Source organism: Macaca mulatta, chromosome 10, assembly GCF_049350105.2.
Source record: "Macaca mulatta isolate MMU2019108-1 chromosome 10, T2T-MMU8v2.0, whole genome shotgun sequence".
NCBI classification, from domain to species: Eukaryota; Metazoa; Chordata; class Mammalia; order Primates; family Cercopithecidae; genus Macaca; species Macaca mulatta.
This window is the reverse complement of record NC_133415.1, coordinates 36113304-36132393: the sequence shown is the minus strand read 5'-3', so window position 1 is coordinate 36132393 and position 19090 is coordinate 36113304. Positions and strand designations below refer to the sequence as shown.

Below are 19090 nucleotides of genomic sequence, written 5' to 3'. Positions count from 1 at the left end.
GGAAGCTCAGGATCCAATGGAGAAGTGTTTCCCAAAAATGATGCTTCCTCCAAAGATGGTCAGTGACTTTCTATGCCAAACATCTGAGAAAATCTCCATGTCCTAGGGCTGCCAGGCAGTCACCTGTGCACATGTCAGAGCCCAAATCCCTCAGTAGTGAGGCCTTGGGTAAAACACATCCCCACTTTTAATTATGATGAGCTGCCTGGCCTCAGCATTGAAAACACCAACTTCACTCGAGCAAAGACTTGTGTAATCTCTTGGAAATGATGGAGCACACCAGCCTGAACAACTGGTGAAAAGCTGTCTCTAAAAAAATACAAACATTAGCTGGGTGTTGTAGCATGTACCTGTAATCCCAGCTACTCAGGAGGCTGAGGCAGGAGAATTCGTTGAACCGGGGAGGCAGAGGTTATGGTGAGCTAAGATCGTGCCGTTGCACTCCAGCCTGGGCGAGAGCGAGACTCCATCTAAAAAAAAAGAAAGAAAGAAATGATGGAGCACCTATTACCCTTCTTGCACTTGTTCCTGGGGAGCTCAGAGCCTATCTTTTACAAGTGTCCTGAGCCTCTTGCAGGCCGTTCATGTGTGTTTCCTTCCTGACTTCCTCCTATTTTTCTCACACCTCTGAACCTGCTGTCAGGTGAAAAATCAAAGTGGGCCCCAAATTTAAGAGCTCATGAATTTGATGGTGTGGGAGTGTCCTAGACAGTCCAGCCCTTGGGGGTGGGGAGTTGGGCAGAGAGGAAGGACGGCATTCCAGGGGCCAGAGCCAGAAGCACAGGGAATCCAGGCCTAGAGTAGGATTTCCAGGCTGAGGAAAGAGAGGCCGTGGGTCAGGGGAAGGTCCAGACCAGGACAGGGACAGAAGGTGTATCTGGAGGCTCAGCCAGAAATAGCTCCCTCCAAAACACAGGCAGCGAGTTGGAGGGTGAGCTGCAAGGAGGAAGGGGAGGTGGGAGAGAATGGATGGACCGGTGTTCACTGAGCCGACTCCTCCTATCCTGGCCTATGTCCCCAGGGGACACGCCTGGGAGCCTGTGATCCTCTCCTCCAGGCTGCTTTCCCACTGGTGCCAGGATTCCCCCAACGCCACACTGAGAACCCAGGAGAAGCAACAAATTGTATGAGAGATAAGAAATGAAGAGAGGGAGCAGGATTTCCGGTTGACAAATGATGTTTATTGAGGGTTTACTGGGTACAGGGAGAAGGGCTGGATGGCTTGGGATGCAGAGACACCCCTCCCCGGGGATTCTGCAGCTCCAGGCCCCCGTAGGTGGGGGACGGGTTGGGAACCTATGAACATTCTGCAAGGGCCACTGTCTTCTCCACGGTGCTCCCATCATGCGTGACCTGGCAGCTGAAGCTGTTGCGGGACCTCCACTGCTCAGGCGTCAGGCTCAGATAGCTGCTGGCCACATACTTGTTGCTCTGTTTGGAGGGCGCAGTCATCTCCATGCCCTGGGTGATGGGGGTACCATCTGCCTTCCAGATCACCGTCAAGATTCCTGGATAGAAGTCACTCATGAGACACACCAGTGTGGCCTTGTTGGCTTCCAGCTCCTCAGAAGATGGCGGAAAGAGAGTGACTGAGGGGGTGGCCTTGGGCTGACCTGTGTGGACAGAGGAGGGGGTGAGAGATGGCAGAGGTAGCGTGGGGTGCTGTGGAGCACCTCTCTCTGTCTAAAGTCTCTGGGAGGGTTCATGGTGTGGCCATCTGCTGCACCCAGGGTCTCTCCCCCCATCTTAATTCCTTCCTTTCCACTGGAGCCCTCTGGAGAGCAGACAACCCTGCACCTTCCTAGGGGCCTTCCCAAGTCACCTTTCCCAGGCATCCTGGCCCAGTCATTTCCTTTACAGCCTCGGTTTCCCCGTGTGTACCCAGGGCAGGCTGTGCTCCCTCCTTCCTGGTTTCTGGAGTCTGAATTAGGAATCTAGGAGTCTCTCCCACAGCACACAAAACTGGTCTGGCACGGTGTGGGGTGGCATGGCCTGGAGCCTCCCACCCCCTGGGGCAACAGGCTGTGCCCCAGCTTGGCCCACTCACCTCTCCTGGTAAAGCACAGGCTCCACCCAGACAAACCCTGGGGCTCTGCCGTCACCCCCGTCCTACCAGCCCGACCACAGGATCCTTCACATCGGCTGGGTTCTTGGGACTGCTTGCCCAGACTTCGGGTCACCACAGACCCCATGCCCACCCCAGCAGCCTCTGATGCCCCTGGACTTCACCTGGTGGCCCTAGAGTTCTCTGCACCCCCATTTATTTCCCGCTAGTCACCTCCTGAGTCTAAGGTGCCCTTCCTCCAATGAAGGCGGGCGGTCGACCCGTGAACAGAGAGATACCAGGCCCCAGAGGTGACAGGACTCCAGGGACAGTCACATCTCTGCCCCAAGAGACCCTGTCCTTTCTTGTGACTGTCCTGGGAGAGTTGGACTCTCGGACCTCACCCAGTCTCACCTGTTCCTCGGTGTCCCCAGGTCCTGACCCAGCACAAGCCACAGAGCTGCAGCCTAGACCCAGAGTCCTCTCTGTGCCTTCCATTGGTCTCCCCTTGGGGTGACCCCTGTGTCCCCAGGACCCCGTGTGGCCCTCCGAGGCTAGAGGACCATCCAGCCCTCAGCCTAGATCCTGGGGTCCCGGGGACTGTCTCTAAGGCTACTGCAGGGCCCCTCATCAGAACTGGCCTCTGTCCCTCACTCAGACATCTGCCCTGGGAGAAGGGAGGAGCCCTAACCCTGCCCAATCCCAGCACACGCACCGGGACCAGGCTGTGTCCTGCTGTTGGAACCTGAAGGCGGCTGCTCCCTCTGTGGGGGCCCTTCCTGCAGGATACCCTGAGACTAGCCCGCTTCCCCCAAACTCCATGGAGAAAGGAAGGGCTCCATGCTTAAGACTTGGAGGGCAGAGGGGAAGAAGCCCCAGAGAAAGAAAACAGACTTTTCCAGAGACAGGAGAGGGTGGGACAGGCTGGGGAAGGTTGTCAGAGCCACCTACCTAAAACGGTGAGCTGGGTCCCGCTGCCAAACACATGCCTCGGTAAATTATGCTTGGATTGAAACCTCCGGGGCCAGCACCTGGGGCCAGTCCAGGAGCTGTGCTGGAGCAGGAACCTGCTGGGTGTGAGGGGCACAGGGCTGCAGTGTGGAGGTTGTGACCTAGACACAGGGCAGGGGGTGCCCAGTATCCCAGTAGTGTCTCTGTGCATGTCCCTTCTCTGCAGCAGGTGCCGCCCACAACCTTGGAGTCACCCCAGCCTGTGTCCCACTCTCTGAAGCTGTTGGTGCCGATGGCAACGCTGGCCCAGCGGGTCCCAGCAACTTCCTCAGTGACAGATCCCCTGAAGCAGCTGTGTGGTGTGGCTGAGGAGTGCTGAGCTGGCTCAGACCTGCCCAACCTCACTTGGCCCCATTTTAAGGGCCTCTGAAATCCACCACAAGTGTCCCCAGTCAAGCCAGGCTGCCAGGCTGACTTCCTCCCTGGACCAGGAGACTGGGTCATTCCCGATTCAAGACGAGATTCTTCTGCTTTTATATCTATCCAGGGAGATGCAGCTCAGTCTCACATTGTTCATGAAGTCTTTTCTGATCATTCATTCCATCTGTCCATCCGTCCATCTATGCATCTGTCCATCTATTCATCTGTCTTTGCATCCATCTATCATCTGTCCATTCATCCATCCATTCACCTGTCCGTCCATCCATAAATCCATCCCGTCTACCAGGCACTGTTTTGTATACTGGGGACATGGTGTGGTCCCCCATGCTCTCACCCCCATCTCTCCCAGGTCATGGCCAAAAATGCACTCCTCATGGTCATGTCCATAGTCCTTCTGCTGTACCTGGTGTCTCTGCTGGATGTGACACGGGGTTGGCCCCTCCTTCCAGTGACTCTTTTCTCCTTGGGGTCTGACTCCCCTTTCCTCTTCCCCTGGCATCTGTTTCTCCATGGCCTATGCCTGGCTACTGACTCCCCCAGACCCCTACCCAGTCCTCTTTCTTGGCCATCTTCACACTCTGTGACCCCTACTCTTGCCCACATGGTGAGGCTGGAGTCAATCCCAGCTCCAAACCCTCTCAGCTCAACTGCCTACTGACCATGCCCAGTGAACTACCTAACAGGACTCTCAAACTAATCACATCCAGAGGAAATGACCACCTTCCCCCAGCCCAGCTCATTTTCCACCTTCAACTCATCACAATGACCATGGGCGGTCTCAGCCCCTCAGCCAGAAACCTGGAGTCCCTAGACTCAGTCACCTCGCCTCCCACACTGAAATGGCTTCTGCATACTTAGCTACTGCATTTAGACATTCTTTTTTTTTTTTTTTTTTTTTTGCTTTGAGACAGAATTTCGCTCTGTCGCCCAGGCTGGCATGATCTCACTACAACTCTGACTCCCAGGTTCTAGGCAATTCTCTCTCAGCCTCCAGAGTAGCTGGGATTACAGGCATGTGCCACCACAGCCAGCTAATTTTGTATTTTCAGTAGAGATGGGGTTTCACCATGTTGGCCAGGCTGGTCTCGAACTCCTGACCTCAGGTGATCTGCCCACCTTGGCCTCCCAAGGTGCTGGGATTACAGGCATAAGCCACTGTACATGGTGACATTCCCTTTAAAGCTAAAAGAAGGCTCAATATAATTAAGAAACAATAAAACCACCTTCTGAGACTCCAAAACCATAAGAAGAGTGAACTTTGCTTTTCTGGATTTTAATCTCAAACTCTCTTTGGTACAAGGATGTGGTGTTGAGCTGGGGCTTACTGGGTGCAAGCTCCCTGCCAGGGGTTCAGACTGGAGTGTTTCTACCTTAGAAGCTGGTCTAGTAATTGGTGATTGGTTTTGTGATGTGAACATAAGATTTTTCTTTGTTTATTTGTTTATTTATTTGTTGAGACAGGATCTCACTCTGACACCCAAACTGGAGTGAAGTGGCGCCATCACAGCTCACTGCAGCCTTGATCTCCTGGGCTCAAGTGATCCTCACACCTCAGCCTCCTGCGTAGCTGGGACCACAGGCATGTGTTACCACGCCCAGCTATTTTTCTTGTAATACTGTTTTGTAGAAATGGGGTCTCACCATGTTGCCCAGGCTGGTCTCGAGCTCCTGGGCCTCCCAAAGTGCTGGGATTATAGGCATGAGCCACCATGCCCAGCGAGATTTTCTTTTTTCTTTTTTGAGACAGAGTCTTGCTCTGTCTCCATGTTGGAGCACAGTGATGTGACCTCGGCTCACTGCAACCTCCGCCTCCCAGGTTCAACGGACAGTCCTGCCTCAGCCTCCAACTAGCTAGGACTACAGGCGCACACCACCAAGCTCAGCTAATTTTTCTATTTTTAGTAGAGATAGGGTTTCACCATGTTGGCCATTATGGTTTCAAACTCCTGAGCTCATGATTCACCCACCTCCGCCTCCCAAAGTGCTAGGATTACAGGCCTAAGCCACTGTGACTGACCTTTATTTTTTATTTTCAAGAAAAACTTTGTTTTTTTGAGATGGAGTCTCGCTCAGTCACCCAGGCTGGAGTGCAGTGGTGGCATCTTGGCTCACTGCAACCTCCGCCTCCCAGGTTCAAGTGATTCTCCTACTTCAGCCTCCAAGTTGCTGGGACTACAGGCACGTGCCACCATGCCTGGCTAATTTTTCTTTTTGTTTTTGATTTTGGTTTTTTGAGCCTCCCAAGTAGTTGGGATTACAGGCATGCACCACCACGCCTGGCTAATTTTTCTTTTTGTTTTTGATTTGGGTTTTTTGAGCCTCCCAAGTAGTTGGGATTACAGGCGTGCACCACCACACCTGGCTAATTTTTTGTATTTTTAGTAGAGATAGGGTTTCTCCACGTTGGCCAGGCTGGTTTTGAAATTCCAACCTCAGGTGATCCGCCCTCCTCGGCCTCCCAAAGTGATGGGATTACAGGTGTGAGCCACCACACCTGGATCCATTTTTATAATTGCACTCAAACATACATAGCATCAATATTTCCACTTTAGTTTTAAACGTACAGCTCGGTGGCACTAACTACATTCACACTATTGGGCAACCTTCACCACCATCCATCTCCAGAATTCTTTCATCTTCCCAAACAGAAACTCTAAACCCATTAACTACAGTCCCCCATTCATCCTTCCCCCTTGCCCTGATAACCTCAAATCTACTTTCTGTCTATGTGAATTTGCCAATTCTAGGTACCTCATAAAAGTGGATTCAAATGACATTTGTTTGTGGCTGGCCTATTTCACTAAGTATAATATCTTCAAGTTTCATCCATGTTGTAGAAAATTTTTGAAATCAATTTAAAAATAATTAACAATTAAAACCTATTAAGACCTATTCATAGTAGTACAGCCAGGCGCAGAGGCTCACGTCTGTAATCCCAGCACTGTGGGAGGCCGAGGCGGTGGTGGGAATCACCAGGCCAGGGGATTGAGACCATCCTGGCTAACACAGTGAAACTCCACCTCTACTAAAAATACAAAAAGATAGCTGGGCATGGTGGCACGCACCTGCAGTCCCAGCTACTTGGGAGGCTGAAGCAGGAGAATCGCTTGAACCCAGGAGGTGGAGGTTTCAGTGAGCCAAGATTGTGCCACTGCAGTCCAGCCTGGGCAACAGAGCAGGACTCTGTCTTAAAAAAACTTTTTTAAAAAAAGGCTCAAATGTGTCCTTTGAAAACTGTGTTGGGTCTGTCAGTATACAGTATATAAAATGTATGAAAGGTAGCCTGTTCCAGAGTTAAGTTTGGAAAGCTGAGGACCCTCTGCATATACACGGCACACCCTTTCCCTGCACCACAGTATCTTCAAAAATTCTTGCCTCCAAGGTTTTTTTTTTTTTTTTTTTGAGACAGGTTCTCACTCTGTCACCCAGGCTGGAGTGCAGTGGCATGATCACAGCTCACTGCAGCCTTGACCTCCTCAAGTGATCCTCCCATCTCAGCCTTCTGAGTAGCTGGGATTATAAGCGTGAGCCACTACACCAATTTTTTTTTTTATTTTTTATTTTTAGAGATGGGGTCCCACAATGTTGCCCAGCTCATCTGGAACTCCTGCGTACAAGCAATCCACCCACCTTGGCCTCCCAAAATGCTGAGATTATAGGTGTGAACCACCACACCTGGCCCCCAATCTCTTCCAATTTCAGAACCTTACTTTATATCACTATAAAACTATTTCCCTCACAGGATGCATGGTTATCATCAAGAAAGGCAGTAAGGGTGAAGATTTTTAGCATTTCTGTCAGTCCCATTTGGTGCTTACATCTTATTTTGGGTTGCACTTGACATCTTGACATATGGAGTACTTGTCAGTTAGGCTTACAACAGCCTTAGAGTGATCATGTGGGTAATCTTGATGAGAGATATGATCATTAAATTCTAACCAAAATGTAGCATCCAAACATAAGACAAATACTTACAAGTGATAAATCCTGTATGATAGAGAGGATAACGGTGCCCAACTCTGATAATCTGTCCCAAATCAAGGCAGTAACATTTCTGCAAAGAAAAAAAACAAAAGCATGTCTGCTAGTTCCTGGCCTGTGTTAGAGAAGGCTCTTTCTAGGGGCACCAGAGGGAATGGAGTGTAATTCAAACTGGAAGCCTTTTAAAGTGAGCTAGCTCACCTATTGAGGTTATACCTTTTAACTCCACTCCACTGCAGTAGTCAGGACTCTTGTTCCAAGTGACAGAAACCCCACTCAAACTAGCTTAAGCCTAAAGACAGATTTATGGACTGTCACATAGAATTCATAAACAAGATCGTTCTGACTATCTCTCAGAACTCATTGGCCTTAAGAACTCTGTGGAGCCAGAGACTCAAACACCACTCTCTTCTCTTGTCATGTCTCCGTTTCTTTGAGATTTGTCCTTATTTCTCAGCAATTCCCCCAACCCTCTAGTTCACATAATCTGAAGCACGGTTACCAGGAGCTCCTAAATTTTATATTTTGCAATCAGAGAGCCTAGTTCAACTATCTTTCAGTCTCCGTTTGAAAAATCTGTGTAAGGACATTTATTGGACTGGCCTGGGCAGGTGCGTTCCCTTGAATCAATCAGCACTGGGCATAGGATAAGTTCACATAATAATCGGGCAACCTAGAAAAAGGAAGTAAGGAGCAGAGGCAACCCTTAGAAGGCAAGTAGTGCCAGAACGACATTCCCATGGGTGTTCTCTGCATCAACAACCCTACCATCCTGATGTTTTCTTTTGCATTCATTAATATTTGTGTGAGTCTGGAGAAATACACCATGTTCATGGATTGGAATACTCAATATCATAAAGATCAGTTCTCCTTAAAGTAATTTCTAGATTACATGTAATTCTTATCAAAATCTAAACAGATTTCTTTCTTTTCTTATTTATTTATTTATTTAGAGACAGAGTCTCGCTCTGTCACCCAGGCTGGAGTGCAGTGGCGCAATCTCAGCTCACTGCAAGCTCCGCCTCCTGCATTCACGCCACTCTCCTGCCTCAGCCTCCCAAGTAGCTGGGACTACAGGTGCCCGCCACGACGCCCGGCTTTTTTTCTTTTCTTTTGTATTTTTGGTAGAGATGGGGCTTCACGGTTTTAGCCAGAATGGTCTCGAGTTCCTGACTTTGTGATTGGCCTGCCTCGGCCTCCCAAAGTGCTGGGATTACAGATGTGAGCCACTGCATCCAGCGCTTTTTTTTTTTTAAACAAACAGTCATCATTAGGATGAATCTCAACATATTTCTTAATAAATAGTGACAAGCTGATTCTAATTTTGTTTTTAGAAAGCGTCTTGCTCTGTTGTCTAAGCTGGAGTATAGTGGTGCAATTACAGCTCACTGAAGCCTCAAACTCCTGGGCTCAAGCAATCCTCCCGCCTCAGTCTCTCCAAGTGCTAGGATTACAGATGTCTGCCACCATGCCCGGCTAATTCTAAATTTATATGAAAATGCAGGCTGGTTGTGGTGGCTTATGCCTGTAATCCCAAAATTTTGGGAAGCAAAAGACATCTTGACCTGATGTCAAGAGTTCGAGATCAGCCTGGCCAACATGGCAAACCCCGTCTCTACTATAAAAACACAAAAAAGTTAGCCAAGTGTAGTGACACATGCCTGTAATCCCAGCTACTTGGGAGGCTGAGACAGGAGAAACACGTGAACCTGGGAGGCAGAGGTTACAGTGAGCTGAGATTGCACCATTGTACTCCAGCCTGGGCAAAAAGAGCAAAACTCTGTCTCAAAGAAAAAAAAAAAATGCAAAGGGCCAAGAGTAGTCAAAATACTGGCTTGTTCTGAAATCTCTGGTCTATGAGATAATCTACTTCTTTTTTTTTTTTTGAGACACAGTCTCCTCGCTCTGTTGCCCAGGCTGGAGTTCCTTGGTGTGATCTTGGCTCACTGCAAGCTCTGCCTCCTGGGCTCACGCCATTCTCCTGCCTCAACCTCTCAAGTAGCTGGGACAACAGGCACCCACCACCACCCTCGCTAATTACAGGCTCACACCTGTAATCCCAGCACTTTGGGAGACCAAGGCGGGTGAATCATTTGAGGTTTGAAGTTCAAGACCAGCCTGGCCAACATGGTAAAACCCCGTCTCTACAAAAAATACAAAAATTACCCCGCTGTGGTGGCAAAAGCCTGTAATCCCAGTTACTCGGGAGGATGAAGTGGGAGAATCACTTGAACTCAGGAGGCGGAGTTTGCAGTGAGCCAAGTTCTCACCACTGCACTCCAGCCTGGGTGACAGAGCAAGGGACTCTGTCTCAAAAAATAATAATAATTTTTCCATATTTCACACTTCTATACTTTACTATCTTCGAGAGTCAGAAAATAACACCAACAAAACAGAGCATCTGATGCAATAATTTTTTTTTTTTTTTTTTTGAGATGGAGTGGAGTCTCCCTCTGTCACCCAGGCAGGAGTGCAGTGGCACAGCCTCAACTACTGCAACCTCTGACTCCCTGGTTCAAGCTATTCTCTCGTGCCTCACCTTCCAAGTGGCTGGAATGACAGGCACCTGCCACCGTGCCCAGCTAATTTTTGTATTTTTAGTAGAGACAGGTTTTCACCATGTTGCCCAGGCTGGTTTCAAACTCCTGACAGGTAATCCACCCACCTTGGCCTCGAAGAGTGCTGGGATTACATACGTGAGCCTCTGCGTCTGGCTACTGATACAATAATATCATTCTTAGCTCTGGTTCAAAGACTTTTTGAAGAAGCAGAAAATGAACATGACAGAATTGAAACTGACTTGGGGAATCGATTAAAATCTCCATCTAGGTCAGGCGCAATGGCCCACACCTGTAATCCCAGCACTATGGGAGGCCAAGACAGGCAGATCACTTGAGGTCAGGAGTTCGAGACCAGCCCAGCAAACATACTGAAACCCCATCTCTACTAAAAATACAAACATTCGCTGGGCGTGTTGGTGTGCACCTGTAATCCCAGCTACTCAGGAGGCTGAGCCACGAGGATCACTTCAACCCAGGAAGTGGAGGTTGCAGTGAGCCACGATCACACCACTGTACTCCAGCCTGGGCAACACAGTGAGACACTGTCTCAAAAAAAAACAAATCCCCATTCATACACGATGAAACCGAAAGATCAAAAGAAAGCAGTGATTTTTTTGGAGCAAAACACACTGCTTGCTGTCAATAAAAACATTACAGTCCTAACCTTTTCCCCAAGAATTCTGTCAGATAATCTCAAAGTCATCAAAATGAAATGGGATTATTTAAACATGAAGGACTTTTAAGAAAAATATTTGGCCAGGCACAGTGACTAATGCTTGTAATCCCAGCACTTTGGAAGGCCGAGGCTGGTGGATCACCTGAGGTCAGGAGTTCAAGACCAGCCTGGCCAACATCATGAAACCCCATCTTCACTAACCTTAAAAAAATTGGCCGGGCACGGGGGCGGGTGCCTCCAATTCCAGGTACTCAGGAGGTTGAGGTAAGACAATCACTTGAACCCAGGAGGTGGACGGTGTGCGCCTGTAATCCCAGTTACTGGAGAGGCTGAGGCACGAAAATTGCTTGAGTTCAGGAGATGGCAGTTGCAGTGAACTGAGATCTCACCACTGCACTCCATCCTGGGTGACAGAATGAGAAGGCCTGAAAAAAAAAAAAAAAGAAATCAGTGCTATTTTATCTTAAGTGTTTTATGATTAAACATCTACAATTGTCTTTTGCACTAAGTTTATTATTTTTATTGTATTAAACTTTAGATGCATGGGGCACATGTGCAGGTGTGTTCCATGAGTACACTGCAAGATGCTAAGGTTTGGGCTTCTAGTGAACCCATCACCCACACACTGACCATAGTACCCAATGAGCAGTTTTTCAACCCTTTCCGCTCCTTCCCTCCCCACCTGTGGAGTTCCCAGGGTCTGTTATTTCCATCTTTATGTCCATTTGAACCAACTGTTTAGCTATTTATTTATTTATTTATTTTTGAGACAGAGTCTCGCTCCTTCACCCTGGCTGGAGGGCAGTGGCGCCATCTCAGCTCACTGCAACGTTCACCTCCTGGGTTCAAGTGATTCTCCTGCCTCAGCCTTCTGAGTAGCTGAGATTACAGCCACGCGCCACCACACCGGGCAAACTTTTGCAATTTTAGTAGAAATGGGGTTCCAGCATGTTGGCCAGGCTGGTATCGAACTCCTGACCTCAGGTGATCCACCTGCTTTGCCCTCCCAGTGTGCTGGGATTATAGGTATGAGCCACTGTACCTTGCCTATTTTTAAATAATACTTAATTTTCTTTAATTTTTCTAAAAATTTAGAGTACAATTATATAATGATGTTAACCTTTTTGGGGGGTGGGATGGGGTCTCACTCAGTCACCCAGGATGGAGTGCAATGGCTCAGTCAGGCTTCCCTGCAGCCTCAAATTCCCGGGCTCAAGTGATCCTCCCACCTCAGCCTCCCAAACAGCTGAGACCACAGGCACGTACCACCACGCCCAGCTCATTTTTCTATTTTTGTGGAGATAGGGTCTTGCTATGTTGCCCAGGGGGGTGTCAAATTCCTGAGCTCAAGCAATCTGCCCACCTTGGCTTCCCCAAGTGCTGGGATTAGAGACCTAAACCACCGTCCCTGGCCTAATAATGTAGAATCTTACTTAACGCTTCATAGTATGATTTTTAAAGTTTGTATTTGAAATATATTTAAATATATAGTTTGATCTTTTGAAAAACATTTGAATTCCTAACAGATTATAAAATACTAGTTGTGCCCAGGAGGCGGAGGTTGCAATGAACAGAGATCAAACCGCTGAACTCCAGCCTGGGTGACAGAGCAAGACGCCAGCTCAAAAAAAAAAAAAATAGTTGTCTTAGGGTTCAAACCAGAGAAGCAGAACCAGTAGGAAAGATACACAGATTCAGATATACATAAACATATGCTGACACACATCTGCATAGATATAGAAACGGATGGCTTCTAGCCGGGCACAGTGGCTCAAGCCGGTAATCCCAGCACTTTGGAAGGCCGAGGCAGGCAGAACACCTAACGTCAGGAGTTTGAGACCAGCCTGGCCAACAAGATGAAACTCTGTCTCTAATAAAAACACAAAAATTAGCCAGGTGTGGTGGTGCATGCCTGCAGTTCCAGCAAATCGGGAGGCTGAGGCAGAAGAATTGCTTGAACCCGGGAGGCGGAGATTGCAGTGAACCGAGATCGCGCCACTGCACTCCAGCCTGGGTGATAAAGCTAGACTCCGTCTCTAACAAACAAACAAACAAAAAAGTTATATACAGACATACATCTAGATAGATAGATAGACTGGTAAAACCTTGGCTTCTGCATTTGTGGGGTTGGCTAAGCAAGCCCAGAGTCCACAGAACTGGCTGTCAGGAAACGACAATCTCTGGCAGGCTGCAGCCACACAGGCAGGGCCAAAGCTTGCTTTTCATAGGCACTCAGGAAGAAAGATCCAGAGGGAAGGGAGCACAATAGTGGACTCAACTGCTATTTGAAGTCTGTGCTCCAGGAAGTCCTAAGCCCTCTCTTTTTTAAAAAAAGAAACATAAACTTTTTGGCTGGGTGTGGTGGCACAAGCTGTAGTCTCAGCTGCTCAGGAGATTGAGGCAGAAGAATTGCTTGAGCACAGGAGTTAGAATCTAGCCTGAGCAGCATAACAAGACTTGGGTTCTAAAAAGTATTTAAAAAATAGTCCGGCCGCATGGGCTCACGACCATAGTCCCAGCACTTTGGGAGGCCAAGGCGGGTGAAGTGCTTGAAGCCAGGAGTTCAAGACCAGCCTGGCCAACATGATGAAACCCCGTCTCTACTAAAAATACAAAAAACTAGCCGGGCAAGGTGGTGGGCACCTGTAGTCCCAGCTACTCGGGAGGCTGAGGCAGGAGAATGGCGTAAACCCGGGAGGTGGAGCTTGCAGTGAGCTGAGATCCGGCCACTGCACTCCAGCCTGGGCGACAGAGTAAGACTCTGTCTCAAAAAAAAAAAAAAAAAAAAACAAATAAAATCAGAAAACAACAACAACAACAACAAGTTATAAAAGGGCAAGGAACATGAACACTTAAAAGGAGGTGTACCAGTAACTAACGAGCATGAAAACATGTTCAATCTCACTGATCATCAGAGAAATGCAAATCAGAAACATACGGAGATAAGATCTACACTGGTCAGAATGGCAATTATGACACACAGTCCACAACAATAGAGGCTGCTGGGGCAGATGAGCAAAGAAATGCAGGTCCACTGTTGGGGCAAATGCAAACTAGTTCAGATCCCCTGGGGAGCAGTGTGGACATTTCTCAAAGAACCTCAAAGAGAACTACCACCCAACGCTGCAACCCCACTCCTAAGGATCTATAAAAAGGAAAATCCTTCCATCCAAAACTCACATACACTCCTATGTTCACGGCAGTACTACTCACAATCGTAAAGACATGAATCAGCCTTGGTGCCCATCAGAAGTGGATCAGAGAAAGGAAATGTGGTACATACACACCACGGAACACTACACAGTCATAAAACACACATACATGCTCTTACCAGAAACCTGGACAGAGCCATAGGCCATTATGAACAAAAGGCAAGAACAGAAAACCAAAATTTTCAAAACACCTACAAAGGTCAGTTGTGAATGTTCTCTCCACAGAGAAACCATAACTCTGGAGCTCATGGAGGTGCCAGACACTGCAACTTCATTATGATGCTACCTTTACACAGATCAAATTGTCCTTTGCACCCGCTGGTTATACACACCTACTCTACGGCAATGAAACTGCCGTCCCATTTTGGTAACGCTCATTCTCACCGGAGTGAGATGATATATGAGTGTGGTTTTGATTGACTTCTTGTGAGGATCAGTAATGTTGATTCAGAATCTTTTACCTGTGCATCCTTCTCAGGTCTTCAGGTTCTTTGCCCAGTCTTACACATCAAATTGAAACAAGTTCATGATAACTTGGCAAACATCTCTAACCACAGCAAAATGTAAATCAAAACCACACTTAGATATTGGTAACAGGTACGGAGTGACACTGAGACACAATGAATCTGTTCTGGTGTTCTATTGCACAGCAGGGTGACTAGGTGACTAGGGTCAACAGAATCTAGAAAATTTTTTCAAAATCAGCTGGAAATTACGGTTCTGAATATTCTCTCCACAGAGAAATAATAATGATGGAAGGTCACAGAGATGCCAGATATGATGATTTGATCATGATACTACACATACATATGTCAAAATGTCCCTTGCACCCTTTGGTTGTGTGTGTGTGGGTGAATATATATACCCACACACACACACACACACACTCTATAGAAACAAAACTGCCATCAAATGTTGCTAGTATTCATTCTAACTGGAGTGAGATGAAATCTGGGTGTGATTTTCACTTACACTTTTGTGTGCATCAGCGATGGTGAGAATCTTCTCTTTGACCTGTGCATCAACCTCATGTCTTCAGGTCCTCTGCCCAGTTCTACACAACAAATTAAAAACAAATTCACAATAACATAGCAAGTACCACTTATCACACACACACAAAAATAAAAAACACACTCAAGATTCCATCTCACTCTACATGCAACAGATGCTACCAGAAAAAAGTTGAAACATATGAAAACACAATCCAATCAAGGTGTGGATTTCCGGAGGAGGCACTTGTCTCCACATCTGGTGGGAAATCGTAAACTAGTATGCACACTAAAGAAACCACTTGGATGTTCCTTGAAATCCTAAAACTACAACTACCATTTTCTCCAGCAATTCTATTCCTAGGTATATACACAGAGGACATGATCAGGACATGGAAGAGATTATCTGTCATCCCAGGTGGCATTCAGCCCTATGCTCAAAAGCCAAGAAAAGAAATCAGCCTACCTGTCCATCCACAGATGAAGGGATGAAGAATCTCTGGTACACAGACAGGATGGAATACTTTTATGCCATCAACATTCATGGAATCCTATCATTTCCAGCAACATGGCTGCACCTGCAGATATTCTGTTCAATCACATCAGAAAGGCAGACAAAGACCAAGCCTGCATGTTCTCACTCATGTGGGAGCTGAAAACTTTAACTCACTGAAGGTGAAAATACAGTAGTGGTCACCACAGACGAGGTGGAGGACAGGATCTCAAGGATTGGCAATAGGTACACAGAGAGTTACAGGAGAGGAATACATTCCGGTATTCCACTCCAAAGCAGGGCGATGATACTTAACAATATGGTTATGCCGTTTTCAAAGTAGCTACCAAGGAGGATACTGAATGTTCACACATCAAAGATATCAAACTTACACGTGGTCACAAGCATGGGAAACTCCCTGATTTTATCCATACTCAAGGTATACAAACAAGTATCACAATGTTCCAATGCACCCCTAATTCTGGACATGAAGTGTAAAACAAACGTTTTATGAAATGTTAACAATACACAGCTAAATGTTCACATGGATCCACTGAAGACCCAAGGAACCTGAATATGCAAAGCAATTCTAGGGAATACAAACTCAACTGGAGGCCACACACTCCCCAATTTCAAATTACATGTAACACCTCCACTCATCCAAAGACTACAGTAGTGGCATAAAAATGAATCCATCAACCTAGAGACTTAAGAGAATCTAAACACATACCTGCAGTCAACACATTCTTTTTCAAAGAATGCCTAGAAGATGCAATGAGGCCATGTGCTGTGGCTCACACCAGTACTTCCAGCAGTTTCAGAGACCGAGTTGGGCAGATCTCTTGAGGTCAGGAGTTTCAGACCAGCTTGGCCAAAATGGTGAAATCCTATCTCTAGTAAAAATACGAAACATATTAGTCAGGTGTGGTGGTGCACAGCAGCAATCCCAGCCACTTGGGAAGATGAGGCAGGAGAATCACTTGAAGCAAGGAGGGGGAGGTGGCAGAGAGCTGAGATCTCACCACTGCACTCCAGTCTGGGTGACAGCATGAGTGGGACTGTGTCCCCAAGGGGAAAAAGGATGAGATGAGGAGTCAGCAGTCTGTTCAATTGAGCAGTCTGAAATGACTGGATAGCCACATACAAAAGAATGAAATAAGACGTTGACGTTATACAATACACAAACATAAACTCGAAATACATTAAACCCTAAACACAAGCCTTAAAAGCATAAAACTGCTGCAGGAAAACACAGAGTGAGCTTAAGTTGAGGAAAATCTGAATCTAAGCTCACAGGATATAAAAGCAAACAACAGACAAAAGAGAAAAATAGAAAAAAAACCACTTCCAACAACAGAAGTCAAAAACTCTAGTTTTTGTTATTGACTTTACCTTACAAAAACAATCACTGCTACTCAGGCACGGTGGCTCACACCTGTAAACCCAGGACTTTGGGAGGCTGAGGTGGGTGGATCACCTGAGGTCAGGAGTTTGAGACCAGCCTGGCCAACGTGGTGAAACCCCTCATCTACATACAAAAATTAGGTGGACGTGGTGACAGTTGTCTGTAATCCCAGCTACTCAGGAGGCTGAGGCAGGAGAATCACTTGAACCCAGGAGGCAGAGGTTGCAGTGAGCCAAGATTGCACCACTGCACTCCAGTCTGGGCAACAAAGTGAGATACTGTCTCAAAAAAAAAAAAGAAGAAGACGTTCAAGTGATCAACCAACATGAAAAAATGCACAACCTCAGTGCAATGCAACTCCCAAACACAATAAGATATCATCTCATGTTGGTCACAATGGGTAATTTTCCAAAGTCAAAACAACATGCTGGCGAGGCAGCAAAGGAAAGGGAACGCTGCTACACTCTTGGTCAATGTGAAAACTAGTTCACACTGTGGAAACCAGTTGAGAGATTCTCAAAAACTTAAAACAGAACTACCATCAGACCCAGCAATTCCACGACACTTGGTATCTACCCAAAAGACAATAAATCATTCTATCAAAAGACACATGCTGTCCCGCATTCATGGCCATGCCATTCACAAGAACAAAGATGTGGAAGCGTCCTAGGTGACCAGCAACAGTGGATTTCAGTTTTTGTTTTTTTTTTTTTTAATGTAGTGCATACACATCACACAATACTACACAGCCATAAGAACACACAATCATGTCCTAAGCAGCATGGATAGACCTTGGGCTTATTATGTTTAGCAAACCAAGGCAAGAACAGCAATCCAAATACTCAAAAAAAAAGAAAAAAGAAAGAAACAAAAAGTCTAGAACTTGAGTGATGAATGTCAACTTACAGAACAAAACCAAAGCCAAATTTTTGAAGACAGGGAATAGTGTGATACTATCTTTTGTGGGAACTCTTGGCTTCCCCCAAAATTAGAGAACTGGGGAGAAAGAAGCCTCAGCTCAGAATCTGTGACTGGGTTGGAAGTGAGGCTGGAAATGTGCTCAAGGTCAAACTTTCCTCCGCCCTTCAAAGGAGCCTGGAGTTTTACCAATGAGCCTAGAGTGAATATTCACCCCGTCGTCCACCCCGGGAGATCCCTTTAAACCAGGAGCGCACAGTGAGGACAGAAACATGAATGTGCACTAACAAGTCCTGAAAGTTCAGAGGGTGATTCTCGATTTCCCCGTGGCACACAGCAGAAGAACTGTGTCTCTAGGTTCTAGGAAATGCCTGTGAGAGAGCTGTGTCCCCCAGATTCCCTTCATCACAGATGACACGCAGTGCTTAAGCCTACACCCCTTGTGACCTATCCCAAGGAGTGTTGACTAATCTAAACCAAAGGCTCTGATGTTCCACAGGAAGAAAAGAGCAGGTGGACTGCAAAGAGAATCTCTCATGAACGCAGCACCCTCATAGCCCATACAGACAGTTCTTACCATGATGCCAAGAAACTGAAAACAACAAGCCAGACCTCACATACATTTCTATTTTCCTTCTGATTTCATACCCCCTGCTTCAGCCCCTCCTCACAATCAGCAGGGATAACCTGGAGGCTCCTGGGAACCTTTTCCCATTGGGTTTTTCCTGGCACGTAGTTCCCTACCTGGACGAGTCTCCTCGTCACTTATACCCTCCAGCATCAAGTCTTTAGAAAGAAAAACACCAGGATAAGTCATTAGAGAGTGTGACTCACCCACTCCTCCTACGTTAGCTGAAGCTGAATGATGGGCTTTTCTCCCACCCCAGGCTGCTTCTTACATGATCCCCTAATCTTTCTTCTGGATTGACAAACCTTCCTACAGCTTCTTGGGCCAGAGTTCTATACTGGCAAAATCACTTTCAGGAGAATCCCAAGTCTCTTTCCCAGCAGGAACCCAGAATCAGGTTTCTATACAATGAAGCCAGCAAGTTTTTCCCTCGGGAAGTGAGTTATTTCATGGTACATACCGTTTCCTTTCCAAGCTCTTATCTGCAATTATATAAAAGAAAACATAATGAGAATCAGATTCTGCTGTGCACTTCACACAGATCTGTTATTCTATGGACAACGATAAAAAACCAGAAGGCAGTACAGTGATTGAGCCCTAGGTGAAAATCCCCAAAGACTAGCACAGAGGATAGCTATAGAAAAACAAGATCTCTACTCACAGAATTTACTTTAAATTTAATTTTATATGCAAATGCACAATGCTTCATCCAAGGAGGAAAACTGGTATTCTGGAAAATGCCTCAGTATTGCAGTTGATAATGCATGCTGTCATTTAAAAGCAGCATAGTG

The 19090-nt window shown here is 46.8% G+C and overlaps 1 protein-coding gene, 1 pseudogene and 1 gene segment (V, D, J or C); all 3 read right to left on the bottom strand.

Moving 5' to 3' along the window:
• Positions 1-19090, bottom strand: part of LOC114670407 (immunoglobulin lambda-like polypeptide 1) — a 127234-nt pseudogene that overhangs the window by 64171 nt on the left and 43973 nt on the right. The window lies entirely within an intron of this gene.
• On the bottom strand, positions 1160-7381 carry LOC114670307 (immunoglobulin lambda constant 6-like). The segment is given in 3 exon segments: positions 1160-1613; positions 2996-5712; positions 5795-7381. Coding segments are annotated over 2 exon segments (528 nt in total).
• The window catches only part of LOC144332009 (aspartate-rich protein 1-like), a 47261-nt gene continuing 44277 nt past the window's right edge, over positions 16107-19090 (bottom strand). Inside the window, exon 14 of the mRNA XM_077951028.1 lies at positions 16107-18457. Within this exon, the coding sequence (XP_077807154.1) occupies positions 18452-18457 (6 nt within the window). The 3' untranslated portion in view covers positions 16107-18451. The remainder of the gene's footprint in view (positions 18458-19090) is intronic.